Source organism: Henckelia pumila, chromosome 1 (genome assembly GCF_033568475.1).
Source record: "Henckelia pumila isolate YLH828 chromosome 1, ASM3356847v2, whole genome shotgun sequence".
NCBI lineage: Eukaryota > Viridiplantae > Streptophyta > Magnoliopsida > Lamiales > Gesneriaceae > Henckelia > Henckelia pumila.
This window is the reverse complement of record NC_133120.1, coordinates 124,767,169-124,794,778: the sequence shown is the minus strand read 5'-3', so window position 1 is coordinate 124,794,778 and position 27,610 is coordinate 124,767,169. Positions and strand designations below refer to the sequence as shown.

Genomic DNA, 27,610 nt, shown 5'->3' with positions numbered 1-27,610 from the left:
ACTATTGCTTCGTTCATGGATACCGTAATCGGAAAATTTTTGTTCTTTATATCCCTTAAATATTACGTTTAGTTTCCACCTTATAATCTTACTTTTTAATTGTGAAACTTTGATTCACATATTTCCGTGGCTATACATGATCTAGATTGGGATAAAAAAATTCCTGATTTTTATTTTGTATTCCTCCCTTTATGTTGAGTGACGTAGTCATCATCATGCTGAAAATCAATCACATTTTAGGATTTAAAAAAAAATCAAGCATCATGCATATGGTAAAAAGAATTGAGCAAACTATATCCAAAAGATGTATTTGTTATTTTTAATACGTTGTCCAAGTTTAAATATACTTGAACTTGAATTTTAGTAATGAATGATTTTTGTTTCTTATCACATGAACCCGAGGTTCTTATTTAGAGCCTGTGGAGTCTCTTTTTAACATCATCTTTGGTACACTAAGCGGAAGAAGACTATCACATGATCTTGTGTTCTATGGACATGTATATATGTTTCACTATGCACACAAATTATTATTATTCTTTTGGATTTCTTCTGCGTGGTTTTGTCTTGGTGCAGAACTCTAAACATGTTACACTTGGCTACATGGATCTTGCTTGAACTAGCCTATATCACTTTTATCATCGCGTATCTTAGCTTGAAACCTTGTGACAACATAGTCAAGCCTACTTGGCAACTCGAGAAATACAAGATAAGTTTTCTAATTATCTTTAACAAACTATTTTTGTTGTGATAAATTTTGAGATATCTCACAATAAATTTTTTTTGTGACGTCGTGTTTAATTAACCCAATATTGTATTGGACTTCTCTTATCTTGTATTTTTGTTTGGGTTATTTCACAGACATCGGGCATGCAATCTTGCTGTAAGGCCCATTTATATTATATCGGGCATGCAATCTAGCTGTAAGGCCCAATTATATCACAGCGGGCATGCAGTCTCGCTGTAAGGCCCTATTTTACAATATCATAGCGGGCGTGCAATTTCGTAGTAAAACCCAATTATATTATAGCGGGCATGCAATCTCGCAGTAAGACCCAATTATATCATATCGGGCATGCAATCTCGCTGTAAGGCCCAATTATATCACATCGGGCATGTCATCTCACTATAAGGCCCAATTATATCATATCGGGCGTGCAATCTCGCAGTAAGGCCCAATTATATCATATCGGGCGTGCAATCTCGCAGTAAGGCCCAATTATATCATATCGGGCATGCTATCTCGCTATGAGGCCCAATTATATCACATTGGGCATGCAATCTCGTTGTAAGGCCCAATCTATGGTTCAAAATTTTAAAAGCCTAGGCAGGTCTGGCATTCAAGGACCACATCAGTGGAACTAAAAAGCCCAGGCAAGTCTGGCACTCAAGGACCACATCAGTGGAACTAAAAGCCCAGACAGGTCTAGCATTCAAGGACCACATCAGTGAAACTAAAAAGCCCAGACAGGTCTGGTACTCAAGGACCACATCAGTGGAACTAAAAGCCCAGGCAGGTCTGGCATTCAAGGACCACATCAGTGGAACTAAAAGGCCAGGCAGGTCTGGCATTCAAGGACCACATCAGTGGAACTAAAAAGCCCAGACAGGTCTGACATTTAAGGACCACATCAGTGGAACTAAAAAGCCCAGGCAGGTCTGGCACTCAAGGACCACATCAGTGGAACTAAAAGCCCAGACAGGTCTGGCATTCAAGGACCACATCAGTGGAACTAAAAAGCCCAGGCAGGTCTGGCATTCAAGGACCACATCAGTGGAACTAAAAGCCCAGGCAGGTCTGGCATTCAAGGACCACATCAGTGGAACTAAAATTCCAGGCAGGTCTGGCATTCAAGGACCACATCAGTGGAACTAAAAGCCCAGACAGGTCTGGCATTCAAGGACCACATCAGTGGAACTAAAAACCCAGGCAGGTCTTGCACTCAAGGACCACATCAGTGGAACTCAAAGTCCACTTCAGTGGCCTACATCAGTGGTCTCAAAAGCCCGGGCAAGTCCGGCATCAAAAGCCCACATCAGTGGCATAAAAAAGTCCACATCAGTGGCATCATAAATCCACGTCAGTGGTATTCTCCAAAGCCCGATCAAGCTCGGCATCATGTAATCCCATGTGACTCATGATTATCTTAAAAGCCCGATCCGCTCGGCAACATCAATTGTTATCTACAACTCTTTATTCAAGATCGGTTCTAATCAGACCTTCATCTGGACCGTTCATTGAAAACACATCACGCGGATTCAAATATGGGCCGTCTAAAGGAGGCACAAGTAGTTCGGGGTCCGATCTACATTCTTGGTCTAAACTCATTCTTCTTTTAGACCAGTTAGGGAGATACTATTGTTATCCCGAGAAAATATTTCAACCCGAGCCCGTTTATAATGGGTCAACCCGATATGACCCAACATGTCAAGGTCCAGCCCAGTTTGGGCTATGTTGGACTTTGATCAAAGCTGGTCATTATGGGCCGAATTGGACTGTTTCTAATGGGCCGCAAGTATTCTTTTCGAGTTCAGGTAGGACTCTGATATATATGAGATAAGCCTGGATCTTTTCAAAAATTTACAAGATAGAGATAAACTTAAGAAGGATCAAATGGACCAATGGATGAAGAGTCCTAGTCCAGGACATGTTATAATTCGACTAGGTAACTTACTCTATTTTTCCTATAAATACCGGTATTGTTATGGTTGTGTTCATTATTCATTATTCATTACTCACTATTCATTATTCATCACGCATTCACTCTCACTCTTATATTCACGCATTCACTCTCACTCTTATATTCACGTATTCATATATCTCAGTTTTTGCATTAATCATACCCTCTGTCTTCAAGCTACTGACTTAGGCATCGGAAGGATCACGCCGAAAACACCTTCGGCGCCCCTTGACCTAGCTGTTGCTTGTGCAGATTTCATTGATACCCGACCTACTCTATAAAGGAATTGGAGGATCCATTCTACCAGACCGAACCCGAGGTAAAATTTCGACATCATCACAAAATATTGTGAATTATGTAAACATAACCAAGACCTGTAAAATTACAGTTTTCTTAAAACAGATTCGTCCCCTCCCGGATGTGCTCGAAGGATCACGACGGACGTCTGTTTCTCAGGATACAACGGACAAAACCCTGTAGTCACCTAGCACAAAGGTACTACACCGGAGAATCAAATATGTATCCGAACAATATCACATATAAGCTTTTAAATGAGCACCACCAGTTAGTTGAGTGGTGAAAACAACGAGCGCACTAGCTGGAGCGTGCTTGCATGCAACTTGAGTATAATAATTATCTAAATTCAATAGAGCGTGCAAGAGAACAGAAGCTTGCACATGCATAAACGTAGGTTCTAATGAACTAAGAAGGAAGTAAAAGCAGTGGGCAAGATAACGTACGCAGCTGCTTGAGAACAAAGGAGAGAGCTGAATGATTATCCATCAGAAAGAATTGTGATATAGGCATAAGCACATGCTGCCACCGACGTTCAAGAGTTAAATAGGCAGACACATGAAACAAATGAGCAGATGGATAATTAATGTTGATGGCCACCGAATTAATGTTGAGGGCCATTGGTGGCCATGACACAACCTTCCATAATAAACAAATAAAAACCGAGCACATGGGGGACACAATTAATAAATTCCATTCATATCTCATTTTTCCAACAATCCCCCACATAAATGGAAATTTAAAGATAGACGAAGATATACGTGATAAAGTTCAACAGTTGAATCCTGCATAGGATAGGTAGGTGTTACCCTTTGAACCTTCCCTTGTGAAAGCATAGTAATTCACTGGTTGACAGTAGATGCGATGTCTTTGAACTGTACAACCGTTTTAGTAAATTAAGATATACTTCACACATGACTCTCCCTGATACAGTTCAATTCTCATGATCGTGTTCGTTTTGGCCATGAACACTTGTCTGGTTCTGTGAAAGGGTCTAGAATTGTGCCTTGCAATTCCTTCGAAGCGGCCCCACTTATCTCTCACATAGGTGATTCTATGTTTAATTCCATCAGAATCATTAAAAGTCATATGTTTATCCTCAATACCCACTGTTTTATAATAGGAATAGACTAGGGATTACCCCCACAGTGATCTACCAAACTAGTGCGGTTAGGTTGTCCCATTGAACCTAGTTCTTGGGATCTCCAGTCATCGTAGGTTGGGTTTTTCTTTGCACCAATTTATTCTTTAGGCTTCAGTCCCATTTCTTTTGACGATTTTTGAATTAACTCTCTGTTTAACCCTTTGGTTAATGGATCCGCTACATTATCCTTTGACTTTACATAGTCAATAGAGATAACTCTAGTTGAGAGTAGTTGCCGAATGGTATTGTGTCTACAACGTATATGTCTAGACTTACCATTATACATATTGCTCTGTGCTCTTTCGATTGAAGATTGGATATCACAATGAATACAAATAGCCGGTACAGGTTTTACCCATCCTGGAACATCTTTTAAGAATAGACGCAACCATTCAGCCTCTTCAGCACACTTATCAAGGGCTATGAACTCAGATTCTATCGTGGATCTGGCTATAACAGTTTGTTTAGAAGATTTCCACGCAATTGCTGTACCTCCTAAAGTGAAAACAAATCCACTTGTAGATTTTGAGTCTTTCATATCAGATATCCAGTTTGCATCACTGTATCCTTCAATAACAGCGGGATATCTAGTATAGTGCAGCCCATGGTCACGAGTGTATCTTAAATACCTTAGCAATCTGATAATTGCTTTCCAGTGGTCAGCTCCTAGATTACTCGTGAATCTGCTCAATTTGCTTACAGCATAGGCTATGTCTGGTCGTGTACAACTCATTAAGTACATCAGACTTCCAATGATTCGAGAGTATTCTAATTGGGAGATACTTTGACCCCGATTATTCGATAGATGTTGACTTGTATCTATTAGGGTTCTAGCCAATGCAGAATCATCCTTATTAAATTTCTCAAGAATTTTATCCACATAATGTGATTGACTTAGAACCATCCCTTCGGATGTTCTATGGATTTTAATTCCAAGGATGACTTCGGCTAATCCCAAATCTTTCATGTCGAATTTTGAGTTCAAAAATTTCTTAGTGGATTGAATTACTCCCGATGATAAGCATGTCATCTATGTAAAGACAAAAAATGACATATCTATTTTCAGTGTCTTTAACGTCTACACATTTATCACATTCATTGATTTGCTTTAAGTCATACAAAGACTTCACCAATTTACAAACCTTATTTTCTTGCCCACGTGCAGAAAATCCCTCAGGTTGTTCCATGTAAATTTCTTCTTCTAAATCTCCATTTAGAAAAGCAGTCTTTACATCCGTTTGGTGTAATTCAAGATTCTGCAAAGCGACAATTGCAAGTATCACCCGGATTGAAGTTATTCTCGTTACTGGAGAATAAGTGTCAAAGTAATCAAGCCCTTCACGTTGACGGTAACCCTTGATTACCAATATGGCTTTATACTTATCTATTGTTCCATCTGATTTCATCTTCCTTTTGAAAATCCATTTTGAACCTAGAGGTTTACTTCCTGGAGGAAGGTCCACTAGTTCCCATGTATGATTTTTCAAAATAAATTCTATTTCAGAATTTATAGCCTCTTTTCATTGAGGTTCTTCAGATGAATTCATAGCTTCATTGAAGCTTTGAGGTTCACTTTCCATCATGAAAGTGATGAAATCCGGACCAAAAGATTTCTCAATTCTAGCTCTCTTTCTACGTCTAGGTTCAACCTCATGGTTAACCTCTTGTTCCATTGTCTCGTGAGATCTTTTAGATGAACCTGGTTCTTTCTTAGATTTGCAAGAGAACACATTTTCAAAAAAATGAAGCATTTCTTGATTTCATTATTGTAAGCTTATGAATGTCAGGTATTTGAGATTCATATACAATAAATCGATAAGCGCTACTGTTGTGTGCATATCCAATGAAAATGCAATCAACAGTTTTAGGTCCAATCTTGATCTTTTTCGGAGTACGTACAACTACTTTAGCAAGACACCCCGACACTCGCAAATATTGATATGAAGGTGTTCTTCTTTTCCATAATTCATATGGACTTTTATCTTGCTTCTTTCGGGGTACTTTATTTAAAAGATAATTACCTGTTAGAACAGCTTCTCCCCACATGTTCTGTGATAAACCAAAACTCAATAACAATGCATTCATCATTTCTTTCAAAGTGCGATTTTTTCTACCTGCAACACCATTTTGCTGAGGAGAATAAAGTGCAGTTCTTTCGTGTCTGATACCATGTTGAGAACAAAACTCAGCAAAAGGTGATTCATACTCACCTCCACGATCACTTCTTAGCACCTTAATTTTCTTATCAAGTTGGTTTTCAACTTCACTTTTTTAATGGACAAATTTTTCAATAGCTTTATCTTTACTTTTAAGAAGATACACATAACAATATTTTGTGCTATCATCAATAAAAGTAATGGAGTATTTATTTTCATCACGTGTTTGCACTCCTTTTAAATCACATATATCAGTGTGAATTAAATCAAGGGGTCCATTATTTCTTTCAATGGATTTAAAAGATGATCTTGTTAGTTTTGCCTCAACACAAATTTTACATTTGTGGTTTTTATCAATTTGAAATGTGAGTATGTTTTTCAAGTTAATTAATCTACGAATTGTATCATAATTAACATGTCCTACCATGACACAAATTGGAAGACTTGAGCAAATAAATAGAAACATTCACTTTATTTATTTTCGGCTTAATAGCCATTACATTGAGCTTAAACAAGCCATTACAAACATAACCCTTTCAAACAAACATTCCACATTTGGACAAAGCAACCTTATCTGACTCAAAAACAATACGAATACCATGCTTATTCAAAATCGAACCAGACACTAAATTCTTTCAAATTTCTGGCACATATAATACATTGTTAAGAGTCAGCTCTTTCCCGAATGTCATTTTAAAGATCACTTTCCCTTGTCCTTTGATATCAGAGGTAGCAGAATTGCCCATAAACAATTTTTCACCATTCTCTGATTCATCAAGAGTAGCAAATATGTCCTTCTCATAACAAATATGACAGGTGGCACCAGTGTCGATCCACCATTCCCTTGGATTTGATCCAACCATATTTACTTCAGAAATGACAGCACAGATGTCCATGTTTGAAACTTCTTTAGATATGTCCTCCAAGAGATTTGCCTCACGGTTTCTTTTCGGTTTCTTGCATTCAGAAGACTTGTGGCCCGGACCGCCACAATTATAGCACTTACCAAGAAACTTCTTTTTGAACGTGTCTTTCTTTGGGCCCAACTTGGAGCCTCCACCAGCAAACCTCTTTGCCTTTGAACTTTTCTTCTGCTCAATAATATTAGCTTTAGCAGCACTTGAAGAATACAATCGTTTTTCAGAACTCTTGTTGTCTTCCTCGATACGAAGTCGAACAATGAGCTCTTCAACATTCATTTCCTTTTGTTTGTGCTTCAGATAATTATTGAAATCATTCCAAGTCGGAGGCAACTTCTCAATAATAGCAGCCACTTGGAAAGTTTCACTAAGCACCATGCCCTCCGCATGTATCTCATGCAAGAGCACTTGTAGTTCTTGAACTTGACTGATCACTGATTTAGAGTCAATCATCTTGTAGTCCAAGAATTTACCAACAATAAACTTTTTATCCCCGGCAGCTTCGGTTTTATATTTCCTATCCAAAGACTCCCATAACTCTCGGGCCGTCTTTTCTCACTATACACGTTGTACAGTGAATCAACCAAACCATTCATTATATAATTTCTACACAAGAAATCTGAATGGTGCCATGCATCAACTGCACTAGTAATCTGCACATCTCCCTCAACAGATTTGGGAGCATCCTCAGAGAGTAACTTTGCTAGATTCAAATTCGTTAGGTAGAACAACATCTTTTGTTGCCACCTCTTGAAATTCAAGCCATCAAATTTCTCCGGCCTATCAGCATGGCTTAGAGGCACCGTAGCAGCAGCAGGAAGAGTCATCTTTGTAGAATTTGAGTGAGTAGAATAAGCTTCCATATATGAACTTGATTCACGTAACCGAACCACAAAGGTAAATAATCTGTTTTAAGTTTGTAGGACACATTAGTCACGTGGATTTTTTCTTCAAATCACAAAATATTGTGAATTATGTAAACATAACCGAGGCCTGTAAAATTACAGTTTTTTTAAAACAGATTCGTCCCCTCTCAGATGTGCTCGGAGGATTACGACGGGCGTCTGTTTCCCAGGATACAACGGGCAAAACCCTGTAGTCACCTAGCACAAAGTTACTACACTGGCGAACCAAATATGTATCCAAACGATATCACATATAAGCTTTGAAATGAGCACCACCAGTTAGTTGAGTGGTGAAAACAACGAGCGCAGGAGCTGGAGCGTGCTTGCATGCAGCTTGAGTAGAAAAATTATCTAAATTCAATAGAGCGTGCAAGAGAACAGAAGCTTGCACATGCATAAACGTAGGTTCTAATGAACTAAGAAGGAATAAAAGCAGTGGGCAAGATAACGTATGCAGCTGCTTGAGAACAAAGGAGAGAGCTGAATGATTATCCATCAGAAAGAATTTCTATCTTTAAAGAAGGGCTGCATGCTTCCATGATATAGGCATGAGCACATGCTGCCACCGACGTTCAAGAGTCAAATAGGCAGACACATGAAACAAATGAGCAGATGGATAATTAATGTTGATGGCCACCGAATTAATGTTGAGGGCCATTGGTGGCCATGGCACAACCTTCCATAATAAACAAATAAAAAACCGAGTACATGGGGGACACAATTAATAAATTCCATCCACGTCTGATTTTTCCAACAATTATTTCTTCATTGAGACATCAATGTTTGTTATTAATTAGTGCAAGTATTTTCACAAAATATATCAAAAATGTCATTGGCATACACAATTACGTACACTTGTAACATTTTTGATAAATTTAAACTTTGGAAGAGGAGTCCAAAAGGTACTACATCTAACTTAAACCTCTTTAATCAGGAGAAACTAAGTTCAAATCTAGGTGACAATTTTTTTTTATTTTTTTTAAAAAACTCCTATTGCGAGAAAGAAGGTAAACGAACCAAGCTAATCGCGAGCTATTCGGAGCTCGACTCGTTTCATAAAATTTTCATTTGAGATCATTTGTTAATATTATCGAACCAAGCTCGAGGTCGACAATTTTATCAAGATGAGCTCGAGCTTAAGGATATTCGACTCGTAAGCTGACTAATATGCTCGTTTATAGACTCACGAGCCTGTTCGTGAGCTCGAGTTCTCCTCATTTATTGTTCACAAATATGTTAATTTAATGTTAGTTTATAGAGATACATTCTAGTGTTCTTAAAGATCCTAATCAACGAGCTCGAAAAAAACGATCCGAACTCGAGTCAAATTCATTAAACATGATAAATGAGCTAGCTATTAATGAATTAAGCTCTAGCTATTCGCGAGTTTTGTAATTTCAAAACGAGTCGAGTTTGAACCTCATGATAAAAGCTCAAATCTTGAGCCGAGCTCGAGTATATGTAAATCTTAAACGAATTGTAGAGCTTCATACTTCCCGACACAAATTGGATAGTTTACATCCCTACCCGCGATGGTATTGACTATTGAAGTTTCATATAACCTTTAAATTTTAGAGTTCTTCCACCTTGGTCTTAAAACCTATAATTTCGTAAAACTTTTTAATATTTACTCAATTACAATCATAAAATTAATTAGCAATTATCCTAAATTCAAATTTTAAAAATTCAAAAAGTTTAAAAGAAGTAAAATTTCAAATATCCTAATTTTCTCACGACATTTGTGAAGATCCGGACCAATTATGAAAGGGAGCTAGATGACACATACATTTCGATTTTGAACCACAAACAAGGAACATTTTGAAAATGTCATTTGGATTGGCTTTTGTGGGTAGTTAAACAAGCCATAAAGCCAATAATAAAAGCTAATTTCAGTTTCAAGAAGATCAAGAGCCAAGAACCACCATTATTTCATCATTATATCAAGACATAATGGTCATAATGCTAGGATTGAATGACCATGCAAGCTCCTATACTCCACCTATAAATATACATCAGCTGAAGAGAGAAATCACACCCAAATAAAACACCTCCAAAAATTCAAACATAAGCTCCTAAATTTTGAGCATTTCAACAGCAATTAGAAGGTCATATTCCAGGACCTCTTTTCGCCAATACAGAGCCATGTACAATATATGATCTCCACCGTTCACAAGTTACTTCATATGTTATGCATAATATTTCCAAATTTCAACCAAATCTAACGGTTATATTTGTTTAAAACGTCTTCTCAAGAATACTGCACATATTTTGTGCGAAAAGAGACCAGCTTCTGTTTTTTCGTCCAGAACCAATCCAAATGAAATCGAAAGTCAATCTTCACCGCTTATAATTGTTTTCATTATTTTTTAACGTTATGTCCAAATTTCTTCACGATCCAACGGTTCAACATGTCGCAAATGCTTCTGCAAGGTGACTGATTCTCAATCATATGAAAATCCGAAAACTTATTTTGCTCTCCTATTTTCGATCAAGAAGCGCAACAGATTCCGTGCCCTTTTTTGATCAATTTCAAAGCTAAACTAGGGCTGAATTTCCATCCAAGAATCAAACAAAAAGCTGCCGCCCAAGGCCGATTAGATACTACAAATTCGAAGCACCAAATTCTGCACAAGATCGAGGATTCGAAAGCCTTTGATTTCGATCATTTCAACAAGTCTCATTCACATTTTTAATCCAATAAAGCAAGGTAAGTGGGCGTTTTGTTTTAAAGTAATGAAATTCTGTTTTGTTTTGATTCCAACATATAAATATACGATTTGATTCATGAACATGCACTCTATGATTTTTTTGTGTACCAAAAATTATGAAATAGTACATGGTAAGAATGTATATTCTGCTACTCTGAACTATGAATCTCTGGCCTCACCCATTAGAGGAATGCCATATAAGAGACTGATATCAGTTAGCCACAAAATTTGCAAGAAACTTGGTACATGATAAGTGCATTTTATGTGCATTATTTCATGTTATTTTTATGTCTATTTTATGTACATTCATATTTATTTTATGTGTTTTTATGTGTTTTAGTTCATGTGTGTGTATTACACTCTCCGGGTTAATTTTGTAGGAAAATGAATTTTTGAATAGTGAATTACGGAGCAGCCTTGATCGAAAAGTCATATTTAATTTTAGAAAGATCCAAATTCGATCTTCACTGTTCAAAATGAATTTTAAGATGTTTTAAAGCTGATGTCCAAATTTCAGCTTGATCCGACGGCTATAACTTAAGATATGAATTTTTCAAAATTGTCGCGCGGAGCAAAAAAATCCACTCGCTCGAGCGAGAGTCGATGCTCGCTCGAGCAAGCCAGACTTGCCAAAAATCTTCCGGGACAGAGAGTTGCTCGCTCGAGCGAGACATGTTCTCGCTCGAGCGAGCGTGGCGTGCAAATTCCATATATTTGGAAAATATTGGTCCAAAAAAGGCTATCTTTTAGAGATCCTTTGACACTTAAATACCGATTTTTGCATCAGAAAGAGGGGTTCCGAACACAAACAACACAAGGGAGGCGGCTTCAAAGCTTGGGAGAAGATTTCTACACTTTTTCTTCTTCTGTTCTTCTTTATTTTTATTTATTGAATTATAGTTTCAATTATTGAGTAGTTTGTTTTCAACCAAGACGACGTGATTGGGCCGAACAAATTCATGTAGAAAACTTGGATGTTTGTTTGGGATTTTTCAGAGTTAATTTTATTTTATTGATTGTCAGATTTATATTTGTCTTGTGAATAGTCTGATCAACTGTTTGCTTGCATGTTAATCGATTCCAAGTCGACAGAGGAGGTTTCGATTTTGATCACTTTGATAATCAACATATTGTAAAACCGGCTAGAAATAGAATTCGGTTCCAGTGTGCGGTTTGGGTGTAAACTGAATTTTCATAAATATTTAATGCATTCAAATTTGATTAGAATTACGAAAGATTAATCCGTCAATATTTGAGTAGGTTTGATTGTTCTAGAAATAGATCTTTGAACAAGATAGGAGAATTCTCGTGATCTAAGATTAAATCTGAGTCCTGAATCAACTACATGTTACATGATTTGTTTGGTACCTACGTGTGTCTTGGTTGTCTTTGTTTTAATTATTTTTATCTTTAGTTATTTTTATTCTTATTTATTTAATCAGTTTTTATTTTATTTTCTTATTTTATTTAAATCAAATTGTTTTTTATGATTTTGTCTAGATTAAGCTAAATAATTAGTTCTTGAGAATTGACTGCAGTCCCTGTGGGATTGATACTTGGACTCTCTGTCCACTTTACTATTACTTGACCTGGTACGCTTGCCAGTAGATTTATATTACACCGATTTAGCCGGTCAAGTTTTTGGCGCCGTTGCCGGGGACTGTTCAGTTAATATTATGATAGATTATTTGCTTGAGACTAGACATTTTTTTTCTTGCATTATTTTTTTTATTTTTTATTTTTAATTATTTTTTTTCTTACTTGTGAGGTACTTGGAGATGGATCATCGACAGGTGTTCACAAGGTTTGGCCAACAATACTCGGAGCCCTTCTATGCTGCTTGGGGGAGATTCAATGATTTGGCTAACAGGTTTAGATGTCATGATTTTTCAAACTACACTCTAGTTCAAATTTTTTATGGTGGTTTGGATGAGCTAACAAGATGTTGGATAGATTATGGAGCTTGGGCAACTGGCAGTCACTTGTTCAACAGAGATTATAACAGTGCTATGCACTTGTTAAATGATATGGCAGATTTTGACTACCATTGGCATTGTGATCCTTCATTGCAAGGTTGGAGTCACAAATATCCTCCAGAATTCAACTCCACAAATTTTGCGAACCAACCACCGGAGCATCAAAAAGAGTGTGTAGGGTATTTTGAGGATCATGTGGCTCAGTTGGAGAATTTTGTGAAAAGGCAGGAAGAGACAAACCAGTTCTTCGAAAACCGCATCAAATTTTTGAGTCTTTAGATGAACAGATTGCGCTTCATAGAGAACCAGTTTCTAAGATCTGCCAAGAGCGTGAAGTAATTGAGCCAGAGCATGAGGAAATTATTTTTGAGGAATTTTCTTGTGAAGAAGAGCCAATAGTGGACTTGGAGGAGGAAGAAACATACAAGGCTACATATTTTACCTCGTCAATGGTCGTTCCTTGTACACCGTTAGAAGAAGCAGCTCTTTGATGGTTGCTTCTGCATAGTCGGGCTGTAGACTATAAATTTAGCGCTGACTGGGAGGCAACCCAGAGTTCTTTCCCTTGTTTTTTATTTTATTTTTGGTTTTTGTTTTTTTATTTAATTTTTTACTTCTTTCCCATTCCAGTTTTCTGAGCCTGCCGATATACACAGTCTGCTGCTGCTGTCCCAATTGATACTGTCAAGAAGGAAGAGGACGAATACGCAACCAGGGGAGTGCTATTTTTGTTTTCATTGTGTGTTTGTTTTGCATTTTGTTCATTGTTCTAGAGCATTGGGGGCAATGCTTTGGATAAGTATGGGGGGGGGGGGGTGTTATTTAGTTTTGTTTCATTCATCATTGTCTTTTGCATTTATTTGGTTTCGTTTATTGCATATAGTTCGTTTTCATGAATATCATTATGTTTTGTGTTTGTGTTGTGTGAATAAGTAGAATGATGAATGTTGGCCGATGATGATAGAGTTGTAAAAAAAAATTTTGTTTTTGGAAAATGTTGCTTTTGATTGAACATGAAAAACTGTTGGTTGAATCGTGAATCATCTTAAGCACGCATGTTAGACTGGTGTAGTGTAGCGATGTAATTGATGAAGTTCGTGTTTGCTTGACCATTGCACGACAATAGGTGTTTGTTGATCATGATAGTGTCTTTGGATTCCCGATGATTGTTAGACATTGCATGTATGATCTTGGGCGTACCTATAAAATTTTTTTGAAAATTTTTGTGAAAAAAAAAGTTAATTCCATCCGGGCTTGGACAATGATTGAAATCCTAATCATTCTTCCATAGCTATGTTTGCGGGTTAAATGTGATTGATGCTCCATCTGGGCTATAGACGAGGGGATTGAAATCTGAATCCTATCTTAGTTACAGCTAAGTTTGAGGAATTATTGGGGCTTATAAAAAAATACCGGGTGCAAAATTCGGAGGTACGTAATTAATCTCAAGAAAGTGCATGTTTTTGTTTGGGATTATTGGGATGAAGGAGTGCTGGATTGTGATACTTGCATTGAATTTTCATAGGTCGCTAAGCATTCTTAGGACAGATTCTTTTGAAGTTGCACGAAACTGGAATGACATGGAACACACACACGTTTACGTTAAACTGACAGTGTATTGTGAACAATTCAGAAGTTTGAGGTTTTTTTAGTTGTTGAAGTTGAAACTTGTCGGAGGCTATGTTGTTCATGATTCATTCTTACTTATGTCGTTGTTTGCATATTATGTTTTTTTATGTCTTGCTCGAGGGCGAGAAAGGTTTAAGTATGGGGGTGTTGATAAGTGCATTTTGTGTGCATTATTTCATGTTATTTTTATGTCTATTTTATGTGCATTCATATTTTTTTCATGTGTTTTTATGTGTTTTAGTTCATGTGTGTGTATTACACTCTCCGGGTTAATTTTGTAGGAAAATGTATTTTTGAATAATGAATTACGGAGCAGCCTTGATCGAAAAATCATATTTAATTTTAGAAAGACCCAAATCCAATCACCACCGTTCATAATATATTTTAAGATGATTTAAAGCTTCTGTCCTAATTTCAGCTTGATCCGACGACTAAAACTTAAGATATGAATTTTTCAAAATCCTCGCGCGTAGCAGAAAAATCCACTCGCTCGAGCGAGAGTCGATTGTCGCTCGAGCGAGCCAGACTTGCCAAAAATCTTCCGGGACAGAGAGTTGCTCGCTCGAGCGAGACCTGTTCTCGCTCGAGCGAGCGTGGCGTGCAGATTCCATATATTTGGAAACTCTTGGTCGAAAAGGAGGCTATCTTTTAGGGATCCTTGGACACTTAAATACCGATTTTTGCATCAGAAAGAGGGGTTCCGAACACAGACAACACAAGGGAGGCGGCTTCAAAGCTTGGGAGAAGATTTATACACTTTTTCTTCTTCTGTTCTTCTTTATTTTTATTTATTAAATTATAGTTTCAATTATTGAGTAGTTTGTTTTCAACCAAGACGACGTGATTGGGCCGAACAAATTCATGTAGAAAACTTGGATGTTTGTTTGAGATTTTTCAGAGTTGATTTTATTTTATTGATTTTCAGATTAATATTTGTCTTGTGAATAGTCTGATCAACGGTTTGCTTGCATGTTAATCGATTCCAAGTCGACAGAGGAGGTTTCGATTTTGATCACTTTGATAATCAACATATTGTAAAACCGACTAGAAATAGAATTCGGTTTCAGTGTGCGGTTTGGGTGTAAACTGAATTTTCATAAATATTTAATGCATTCAAATTTGATTAGAATTACGAAAGATTAATCCGTCAATATTTGAGTAGGTTTGATTGTTTTAGAAATAGACCTTTGAACAAAATAGGAGAATTCCCGTGATCTAAGATTAAATCTGAGTCCTGAATCAACTACATGTTACATGATTTGTTTGGTACCTACGTGTGTCTTGGTTGTCTTTGTTTTAATTATTTTTATCTTTAGTTATTTTTATTCTTATTTATTTAAGCAATTTTTATTTTATTTTCTTATTTTATTTAAATCAAATTGCTTTTTATGATTTTGTCTAAATTAAGCTAAATAATTAGTTCTTGAGAATTAACTGCAGTCCCTGTGGGATCGATACTTGGACTCTCTGTCCACTTTACTATTACTTGACCTGGTACACTTGCTAGTAGATTTATATCACACCGATTTAGCCGGTCAGTACATTACCTGAAGTTTTTGTTTTCTGAAATACTGGAATAACACGTCTCTATCTCTGTCTCTGTACTCTGTTATACACAGGGACGGAGCCACCCCAGAGGCTGGGGTGGGCTCCAGTACATTCTTAAAAAAATAAAAGTTTATTAGTTATATTGTATATTTAATTATTTAAGGTTAAATTGTAATATCAGCCCATCCTAAATTTTTTGTTTAGCCCAATACTTGGTCCAGCTATTTTTTCGAAATATATTTGTGGGATATGCATTCTTTGATTTATAAAATTGTTTTACAAAAAAAAAACGAATTAAGCAGATGAAACACATCTTCTTCTTAATTTAATTTTTCAATTCAAGTTTATTCTCACACGCTCCTAACGTTCAATTTTTATCTGGATTTTTGTGTTTATATTTTTATTATTAAATTTTTTGCAAGTATTCCTTTATTATACATTAGTTTTTTTATTATATTTTATTTTTAAAATTTTTAATTTATATTATTTTAGCTTTTGATCGGAAAAGCCAGCCCTCGGTGAAAAGTTTTTTTGGCTACGTCCCTGGTTCTAAGTCAAAATTCTACATGAAAGATTTGGGCTTAACTGATGTTATCTTTGAAATTAAAATCCATATAACATCAGGAGGGCTGGTTCTAAGTCAGTCACATTATGTGGACAAAATACTTGAGAAATTCAATAAGGATGACTCTGCATTGGCTAGAACCCTGATAGATACAAGTCAACATCTATCGAAGAATCAAGGTGAGAATATCTCCCAATTAGAATACTCTCGATTAATTGGAAGTCTGATGTACTTAATGAGTTGTACAAGATCAAACATAGCCTATACAGTGAGAAAATTGAGTAGATGTACGAGTAATCCAGGAGCTGATGAAACGACTCGATCCTACTACTACAAATTTTTTTTATTTTACAAATAAATAACTAAATATTTAATATAATATATATATATATATATATATATATATATATATATAATTAAAACCTATATATATATATAATAAATAATTACTTTTTAAAATAATTATAAACATAAACAATTTTCCATAAAAATGTTCCCACAAAAATCCATAATAAGAATTTGCATGCAAACAAAATAAGTATAACTAATGAAATAAAATCATTATCAACCTCTCAATAAAAATTCTCACCTAAACTCCATAAACCCATAATTAAATCATAAAACATGTGCGAAAAACATAATAATATTCAATTCATTGAAAAGTTGACTAGAGCGATGGTCACGGGCTAGCCGGCCGCCGGGAGCTCATACGTCTTCACCACCAGTCGGAGCAACATTCTCTAGATCTATTTCTTGCTCACCTGCACCATTTAAATCTAGTGAGCCTAGAGGCTCAGCACGTTCTATCTCATAGTAACAACATGAATAAAAATGATGCACCATATAATACATGCAAGATACATAATAAATAATATATATATATCCATGCATGTCCTTATAATACATGTATCATAATCATCACGTAACATAGCATACATAATCATACGTAATCATCATGCATTATAATAAGGGCCTATAATCAATTAAAAATCTGAAGGTTATATCCATGCTGTGTGACGTGTCATGTCGATTGATCAATCTAAAACCAACGTACGTGGCGGTGGGATCTCCACCTCTTGGCCCTTTCATCAGGCAAACATAATCATAATCGTATGGAAAGGCAATCGGGCCCCAGTATCCCGACCCACAGTCCCGTGTCATATGGAAAGGTCTCTAGGCCTAGGCATCCCATCTCCAATCCCGTAGGTTGTCACACACCCACTTCAACTCCCTTAAAATATTTTTTATTGCCCAGCATCACACATATACATATAGTATCATGCACTTACATAAAAACTTTCATGATCTTATTTTTATAAAATATTGCCCGTAAATATATATTTAATTAATTAATAATATAACTATAAAAATAATACTTTTTCATACTTAAAATATTCATGCGATAATTAAATATATATTTATAGACCATGCATATTTTTCATGGATTGGTTCAGGCTGCTGACTCCTTAAATTTAGGCCCATAAACTTCTAGACTGGCCAAATAACTCAACTTAAGTCCATTAACTTAAATTTAGCCCAAATAATTTATTTAAGCCCATTAAAACAGGTATGGCCTAATAACGAAGTCCAAAACCATTAATCACCTAGACTGGCCCAATGGACCCAATATCCCAAAAACCGACCCAATAAATTCTACGTGCTCTAGGCCCATAAAAATTCTGGTACTAACTTAAATAATTATTTAAACCCAATTTATTCAACTCATGAAGCCCAATTAATTAATTAACCTAAAATAGACTCATAATCTCACCTAAACTATTAATTAAATTAAAAATAAAATACCCGAGCCCAACTAACATAACCCGGATCCGGACCCAACTAACTCGACCCATGACATAACCGACCCGACCCGGACCCGTGATGACCAAAACTGAGCCCGGCCCAATGAAAAATCAAAGGGCCAATCTGTACGTACACGACCTTGCACCTTTGTGCAGGTCACGGCCGTGAGCAGCAGGCCTTTATGGCCTGCTGCCGGCCAACTCCGGCCACCCACCGGCCGGATCTCCACCGCCCAGACGTAGCCCACATCTGGGCGGTTCCAACGAGCCATGCCTTGACTAAAACCGATCCCTACACATCCCTAGCGAACCACTTTCGGAAATCCCGAAAACGACAACCTGTAGCAACCAAAGGAAAAGAAAACCTTTGGCCTTTGACTGCTCAACTCGTAGCGACCAAACCAATATAGATTCTAGACTCTTAGGGACCCTGGTACGACTCTTAACCAAGAACAGCAGCCTAAGCCGATCACATGAAAGGAAAAGACATAGAAACATGAGGGAAAACATGAAAGATGTGAACCTTGAGCAGCTAGCATTCACATACAATGATCTCTGAAAAAAATTTCAAACTCAACATGAAAATTCCAAGGTTTTTATGCATAAATCAGAATATACGACTTAAACGGTGGCCAAGTAGAGAATTCAAACGTGCCTTGGTTGATTTTTGAATCAAAACTCGATTACGACGCGTACGACGATCTCCGGGATGAACGAACTTCAAAACTTCAAATAAATCTTCAAAGTGATTGTGTGTGATGTGAGTTTTCTGGTGAAAACGATGGAGAAGAAGGAGATGGCGGCTAGGGTGATTAAACGTGAATGAGATGAATAAATAAGTCTAGATATAAAAATTTTAAGATTATCTTAATTATCTAGACTTATTGGGTAGATAATATATCACAATAATATAAAAATAAAACTCTTAAAATTAACTAATTTCAGATAATTTTCGTAATATAATTTTAAAGGATTTTTAAAACTCCTTAAAAGCCTTTAAAATTACTTAATTTAGTGAAAATTGGCCCCATAAATATATATATATATATACATAAACTATTATTTTCTGAAAGTAATAACTTAAAAATAATATTTTAAGGCTCATAAAATCCTCATAAAATATTTTGAGTGAAAATCTATCATCTCGTTCATCCACGGTCCCGTCTACGCGATAAAAAAAACTAATATTTCTAACAATTCCATAAATGACATAATTACGGGTTAAATGCTAAAAATAATATTTAAATCATGCACATAGAATCACATAATTCACATAAAGTCATTTAACCCATTTATTAAAATTTTTACTTTAATAATTTCCTAGTTATGCATGCGAAATCACCTAAGAAAAATCTGGGCGTTACAACTATCCCCCCCTTAAATTGAATTTCGTCCTCGAAATTAGATTACTTACCGAATAACTCCGGATAACGAGTCCTCATGTCGGCCTCGGTCTCCCAAGTAGCTTCCTCCTCAGAATGATTCAGCCACTGGACTTTGACCATCGGAATAGACCGCGTCCTAAGCCTCCTTTCCTACGAGCCAAGATCTGAACGGGTCTCTCCTCAAATGCTAGCTCTGGTTACAACTGTAGAGGCTCAAAATCCAAAACATGCGACGGATTAGAGACATACCTCCGAAGCATAGATACATGGAACACGTTGTGAACTTTTGCAAGGCTCGGTGGTAGTGCCAAACGATAAGACAACGTCCCAATCCTCTCCAAAATCTCGAACGGACCGATATACCTCGGGTTGAGCTTGCCTCTCCTACCAAACCGCATCACGCCTTTCATAGGCGAGACCTTCAAGAATACATGATCTCCCACGGCAAACTCGAGGTCTCGTCGTTGTCGATCAGCATAATTCTTCTGACGACTCTGTGCGGTCCTCATCCGCTCTCGGATCTGAGCTACAATATCTGCTGTCTGCTGCACAATCTCGGGTCCTAGCAAGACCCTCTCTCCAACCTCGTCCCAATGCATAAGAGATCTACACCGTCTCCTGTCAAGAGCCTTGTATGGAGCCATACCTATAGAAGCCTGAAAACTGTTGTTATAAGTAAACTCCACTAAAGACAATCTCGACTTCCACGAGCCCTGGAAATCAATCACACATGCCCTCAACAAATCCTCAAGTGTCTGAATTACTCTCTCCGACTGACCATCTGTCTGAGGATGAAAAGCAGTGCTGAACAATAACTTAGTCCCCAAAGCTGTATGCAGACTCTTCCAAAATGCAGAAGTGAACCTTGGATCTCGGTCCGACACAATGGACACTGGAATACCGTGAAGTCTGACTATCTCCTTAATGTAAAGTTCTGCAAATTGAGTCATAGTAAAAGTAGTCCTCACCGGCAGAAAATGTGCAGATTTGGTGAGTTGATCGACAATCACCCAAATCGATGTTGATCCTCTAGTACTCCTCGGTAGCCCAACTACAAAATCCATAGAGATGTTCTCCCATTTCCACTCCGGAATGGGAAGTGGTCGTAACAATCCCGCTGGTCGCTGATGCTCTGCCTTGACTTGCTGACAAGTCAATCATTCGGAAACAAACTGACCAATATCTCCCTTCATACTCGGCCACCAATACAAGGTCCTCAAATCTCGGTACATCTTCGTACCCCCTGGATGGATGGAATACGGAGATGCATGTGCCTCTGACATGACGGTACCCACATACGTCCTCTGTATCGAACAATGTCATCATCCATTGTATAAAGAAGACTACCCTTCAACTCATCCTTGCGCCTCATGCGCTGCAACTGCTCATCAGTGGTCTGTCCCTCTCGAATCCGATCCTATAGAGTCGGTTGTACTACAAGAGTGGATAATCTCGGTGCGTGCCCACTGGAGTAGATCTCTAGGTCAAACCTCTGAATCTCATCCTGTAGAGGTTGCTGAACTGAAACACAAGACAACACTGAATTCTTCCGACTCAAAGCATCGGCTACTACATTAGCTTTACCAGGGTGGTAGCTAATGCCACAGTCGTAATCTTTAACTAACTCCAACCATCGACGTTGTCTCATATTCAACTCCTTCTGGGTGAAGAAGTACTTGAGACTCTTGTGATCAGTGAAAATCTGGCACTTCTCACCGTACAAGTAATGTCTCCATATCTTGAGCGCAAACACAACAGCTGCAAAATCTAAGTCATGCGTCGGATAGTTCTTCTCATGAGTCTTTAACTGTCTCGATGCATAAGCAATCACCTTACCATTATGCATAAGAACAGCGCCTAAGCCCATCTTAAACGCATCTGTATACACCACAAACTCCTCAAGATCCATTGGCACTGCCAACACTGGTGCAGAAGTAAGTGCCTCCTTAAGCTGATCAAAGCTCCTCTGACACTCTTGGCTCCAAACATACTTGGCATTCTTCTTGGTCAATGATGTCAAGGGTACTGCTATAGAAGAAAAACCTTTGATGAACTTCCGATAATAACCGGCTAAAGCCAAGAAGCTGCGTATCTCAGAGGCATTCTTCGGAATTCCCCAATTCTGGACAGCCTCGACTTTTGATGGATCCACTGCTATGCCCTCCTTAGAAACAATGTGGCCCAAGAATGCCACCTGCTCGAGCCAAAACTCGCACTTGCTAAATTTCGCAAACAACTTCTGCTCTCTCAAAGTCTGCAAAGCTGTCTGCAAATGATGTCTATGCTCCTCCAAGCTCCTCGAATATATCAGAATAACGTCAATGAAGACAATGACGAACTGATCAAGATATGGCCTAAAGACACGGTTCATGAGATCCATGAAAACCGCTGGAGCATTAGTCAGGCCAAATGGCATCACCATAAACTCGTAATGCCCATAACGTGTCCGAAAAGCAGTCTTGGACACATCCTCCTCTTTGACTCGAAGCTGATGATAACCCGATCGCAGATCGATCTTAGAAAACACCGAAGCTCCCTGCAACTGATCAAATAAATCTCTATCCTCGGCAGTGGATACTTATTCTTCACGGTGACTCTATTCAGCTCTCGATAGTCAATACATAACCTCATGCTGCCGTCCTTCTTCTTCACAAATAAGACCGGCGCACCCCAAGGTGACACACTAGAGCGGATAAAGCCCTTCTCCAAAAGCTCTTGTATATGATCCCGCAACTCTTTCATCTCAGTGGGAGCAAGACGATACGGTGCCTTAGAGATAGGCACAGTACCCGACATCAGCTCAATACTAAACTTCACCTCTCTGACTGGTGGAATTCCTACTGCATCATCCGGAAAGACATCCGGAAACTCACAAACGATCTCAACATCTGCAATAGATTTAGAAGACGGCTCATCCGCTGCAACTACTAAATTTGCAAGGAAACCCTGACAACCCTTGCACAATAACTTCTTTGCACGCACATAAGATATGACATGCGAAGCACCACTGCTTTGAGCTGCAAGGAATATGAAAGAATCTCCGCCTGACGGATTCATTGAAACTGATCGCCTCCGAAAATCTATCGAAGCTCCATTAACTGATAACCAATCCATGCCAATAATGAGATCAAATCCTGACATCGGTAGAACCACTAGATCGGCTCTAATCATATTCCTCTGAAGCTCCAACTCAACACCATTAAGTACACTAGAGGTAGTAAGAATCTCGCCAGATGGCAAGGTAACATCATAGCCCGTAATAGCATCCTCAGGTATGATGCCTACCCGCATAACAAATTCTTGAGAGATAAACGAATGCGTAGCTCCTGAATCTAGCAACGCATACGTAGCATGACCTCTAACGAGGATCTTCCCTGCACTCAGAAAATGTCCCAACGCACATACAACTTAAGAATAATTTAATTGAACCCATAATTCACAACAATTCCCTTAAGTATACTATTACCCAAATTCCTAGTCATTTCCTTTATACTACACATGCAAGAGCAATTCACTCAAAATATCACATAAATACAAACTTTCCACCCTATCCAAATAATCATGCAAACTATCGAATCTTAAATACAAAAGTTAGGATTACCCATGATCAAAGACGTGTCTGGGTCAGCCTCCTCTGCCTGCATGACATATACATGCCCCGGGATGTTCCTCGCATTAGGGCAGTTCATCGCAACGTGCCCCGATAGCTTACACTTGTAACAGACACCTGAACCAGCCATGCACTGCCCCGAATGAGGCTTCTGACAAGTCTTGCATAAGGGAATACCTCCATGATTTGGGGCGGCTGCCCCTTTCGGCTGTGGCCTCTGTGGGCCCTGCTGCCTTTGCTGTGGTCTGGGAGGATTCGGGCCCTTAACCGGCCCAGTAAACTGCTTCTTTGCCGGCTGCGAAGACTGACCACGGAAAGGCTGCTAAAACTGCCTCTTCTGCTGGCAAGCTGCTTGCATCTCCTTTCTCCCTTACTCGGACCTCAAAGCTCTCTTCACTTGTGAGACCTCGGTTCTAAACATCTAATTAAGGAGTAAACAAAAATTAAGCAACCAAGATCTAAGAACTAAAAGCAAAGCAAAGGAAATTTTTTTTTTTTTTTTAAAGAGGGCCGCGCTCGGGCGGCCAAAAACCGCCGCTCGAGCGCGTCCTAGACAGAGGCGCTACTGAGTTCTCAGAGTGGGGTGCGCTCGGGCTGCTAAAAATTGCAGCTCGGGCGCCCCTACAGCAGAAACAGAACCGCAGAAAAACATGCTTGCAACTCCATCTAAAACTATTCCAATGCAATCCAAATCAACACATACATTAAAAATGCAGTTCCTCCGATTAATACATGAAGTTCTAGAGTTTAACAACTACTCCAAAATAGAACATGCCATGATAACAACCCGGCAAAGCTTGCATGTCAATACAACATAATAACAAAGTTCGATATCTAAACATGTTCTAACAACCCTAGGTAGACATGCTGACATGACTTCTAAACCGAGTCTCATTGCTACAACTTTCTCTCGGAGCTAACCATGCCTCTTCTGACTTGATCCTGCCCCACCTGTTGCCAAGTACACATACAAAACAAAGCAACAGCCGGATAACCGGTGAGAACGACATTCCCAATAAAAGCAACATAACAATTTATACAACAATCAACATGCTTTCAATACAAAAATTAAATTAATAACAATGTAATGAATGCATGTCTTTTAAACCAGGATATCAATCTGATAAACGAGGGATTGCTGCTGTGCTTTTGGGATCCCGAGGATAAGATCACGTAACAACTCACCGACCCTCCCAATCGAGGTGGTGCCACGTATCCCACTCCTCTAGACTTTGAGCAACCATAATGAGTATGCTAGCACTAGGCGAAATACTACAACCTAGGCCACTCAATCATAGTTCCCAAACGTCTAAACAAAAAGGGCGGTTCTGCCCGCTGAAAACAAAATTGGCTCAAGATGAATGCATAACATAAATATAACACATAAGTCGTTTAACAAAAGCCAATAAAATCAAACAAGATACAAGTTCCTCATGCTAGAACAAGTGTAAATGCAAGTATGTGATTTCAAAGGGAAAACTCGAGAACCACAGTCTCGAGTATGCTATCCCGCTACAATGACTGCTTTTACCTTTCAATGCAGTAGCTTCCAACTCTGGATACGCTACAAAAGAGACTGTATCAACAACTATACAATCTAACAACAACAAGGCAACGGTTCAAGGAATTGCTCTATACCGTTCTTTGTTCAAATCTCGGAAACGATCAAACAGCTGCTAACTCTGGGCTTGATACCTCCAAACGAATCTGTACGGAGACAAATGAATGATCAATAACCAAGATCAACTTATAAGCCAAGTTCCAACAACTCAAAAACGGTTCAAAATCCCCAAAACTCAAACCGACGGCATAACGGCTATAACTGAACAAACCGGCAACACAGACGGCAGTTCAATACCGATAACAACTCAATTCAATGCTAATACAACAACAACAAGACAAACCCAACAAATCTCAAAACTCACATTTTCGAAAATAGCTTCCAAAAATAATAACAATTCCGAACGTCGCTCTATTTCAAAACCGACAGATAATAAACGATCAGAACTCCGTCAAGAACAACATAATAGAATCTAAATCGATTCTAACAACCTCCAAAAATCAAAACATATCTGATCGGAGAAATAATTACGGTATAACGGAGCTCTCACTGCTGTGATCACTAATCTGCCTTCAGAAATAATTTCCAACGGACGGATCGAGCTCGGAAGGAAATCTAAAAGCTCAAAACTCCAAAAGGGGCGGCTCTAATGGAGGTTCACGGTTGGAGAGGAAGATGGAGGCTTCTCCAATTAAAATCTAAGTGTAGATAATATATTAAAATCAATATTTGCGTTTTAGTCCCTGAAATTTCCAAAATTTGCAAAAAGGACCCTGATCAAAATCAAACCGGCTCGAGAACTCTGTAATCTCTGATTAACTCAAATAAAATCATTTAAGATAAAAACGGGGCGTTACATCACTGCTGCACTATAATTCGCCACATCAGCCATGAAAACGTCGTGCTTGATATCCGGTCTAAGCCCATCAGTAAAGTGCCTCAGCCTCTCCTGCTCGTCATTCGAAATCAGGGGCGCGAAATGACATCCTCTCTCGAACTGCTTCACATATTCCGCAACAGACTTATCTCCCTGGCGGAGACTCATAAACTCCCTGATCAATCTGCCTCGTTCCTCTGCAGTGTAGTACTTCTCAAAGAACATAGTCCTGAAATTTTTCCAAGTCAGGGTCGTCAAGTTCACTCCGATTACGGCTCCTTCCCACCAAAGAGCTGCATCCTCCTTAAGCATGTAGATAGCACATCGAACCCTGTCGGCATCAGTGACTCCCATATAGGCAAATATGGTCTCTAAATATCGGATCCACTCCTCAGCAACAAGTGGATCGGTAGTTCCCTTGAACTCTATAGTGACCCAACCCGGATCCACTACCTAATCAGAGTTACAGTAAAAGCGCACGCAATAAAAGCTTAAAGCGTAAAGTGCGGATAATTAAAATACAACAAATTCAATCGTCAGAATACAACTGATGATATCACAAATGTATAAGTACTGTTATACAACCAAATCGAAGGTTCAGAATAAATAAATCCCTACCCTCTACAACCTCACACCCTCCCAAGCTCAATCCTGCTGAGAGCCGCCTGGACCGTCCAGTCTCAAACCTGCCCCGCCACAAGGTACACAACGAATATCCAAACACAGGGGCGTGAGCTAGAACGCTCAATACGAAGCAATGCTATAAATACAAATATGCGCACACAGATGATTTAAAACTCAAGTGAAAACACTTGCTCATGGCGCCGAGAATATACAGTACCGGCTAGAGAGCGACTCTGCGGGGTACTCGTATATTCTATATCAGGGCTGAGCCAACCCCATCCTGACCCTAATCCAAAACAGGATACAAGCCTCATGTGGAAACTGTCATACCTGACTCGAGTCCAAAATGAGATCATTGTTCCCTATGGAGACTGTCAATGACTCACATCTCTCCGGATGCAGTCACACGTAAAATCATGTATGTGCTAAGACGGTAAAACATGCTAAAACATGATAAAGCATATAGCACATACTCATGCAACATACATGCAAATATATCATGCCGGCTATCTCGGTCAGTACTTACGTACCTCTAACACTGCTGCACAAACCTAGCTCCACTGGCCTATACTTCAAGCCTACTAGTCCAGTCTACTGCTACTATAATGCAAATATCCATGCATCAAGAATAAAGCTCTAAAAGCCTTAACTAAGCTAAAACGTACTCCTAAATATTTTTAGGATGCCAAAGCTATACCTGCGTCCGTCGTTAGCCCTTTGCTGTCGATAGCCTCAAAACTAGGCCATAGCTCCGCTACGACGTCTAAATCGATGCGCCACTTCTGGAATCCCAATAGGATGCCTAGATCTCCCTAGATCTGAGTTAGAAGTCTTAGGAATCAGAGAGAAGAGAGGGAAAAGTGCACTCCAAATGAACTCTCGGCCCCTATATTTATAGACCACGTTCGGAGCCTCTGAACCTGGTTAGGAACGTTCGAACTCGATCGGAACCTCCGATCTCACCTTCGGAGCGTCCGATTGCCCACTATGACGTCAGCCATGATGTCACCTTGCTGACATAAGCGATGACGTGTACCCTGAGTCCGATCGGAGCTTCCGATCTCGCCGACGGAGCTTCCGATCTCGACTTGAGCTTCCGATCCACTTCAGATCCTCCGAACTCCTCTTCGGGCCGTCCGATCTATATTGGACTATTTAGGCATAATTTAGTAATTAATTACCTTATTTACCTTGATTAATTGCGGGTTACTACATTCTCCTCCACTTA

The 27,610-nt window shown here is 38.6% G+C and overlaps 2 protein-coding genes across 2 annotated transcripts; both read right to left on the bottom strand.

Annotated features, from left to right (window-relative positions):
• Positions 1 to 4,213: 4,213 nt before the first annotated feature.
• Positions 4,214 to 7,645, bottom strand: LOC140873940 (uncharacterized). Its single transcript, XM_073277223.1, has 5 exons — positions 6,932 to 7,645; positions 6,773 to 6,846; positions 6,138 to 6,277; positions 5,259 to 5,317; positions 4,214 to 5,146 (listed from the first exon to the last, which is right to left on the bottom strand). Exons 1-5 carry the CDS (start codon positions 7,643 to 7,645, stop codon positions 4,214 to 4,216), a joined length of 1,920 nt encoding a protein of 639 aa, XP_073133324.1.
• A 12,262-nt stretch (positions 7,646 to 19,907) lies between these two features.
• Positions 19,908 to 26,112, bottom strand: LOC140873939 (uncharacterized). Its single transcript, XM_073277222.1, has 6 exons — positions 25,744 to 26,112; positions 23,312 to 23,615; positions 22,505 to 23,084; positions 21,427 to 22,004; positions 20,475 to 20,644; positions 19,908 to 20,366 (listed from the first exon to the last, which is right to left on the bottom strand). Exons 1-6 carry the CDS (start codon positions 26,110 to 26,112, stop codon positions 19,908 to 19,910), a joined length of 2,460 nt encoding a protein of 819 aa, XP_073133323.1.
• Positions 26,113 to 27,610: the final 1,498 nt, after the last annotated feature.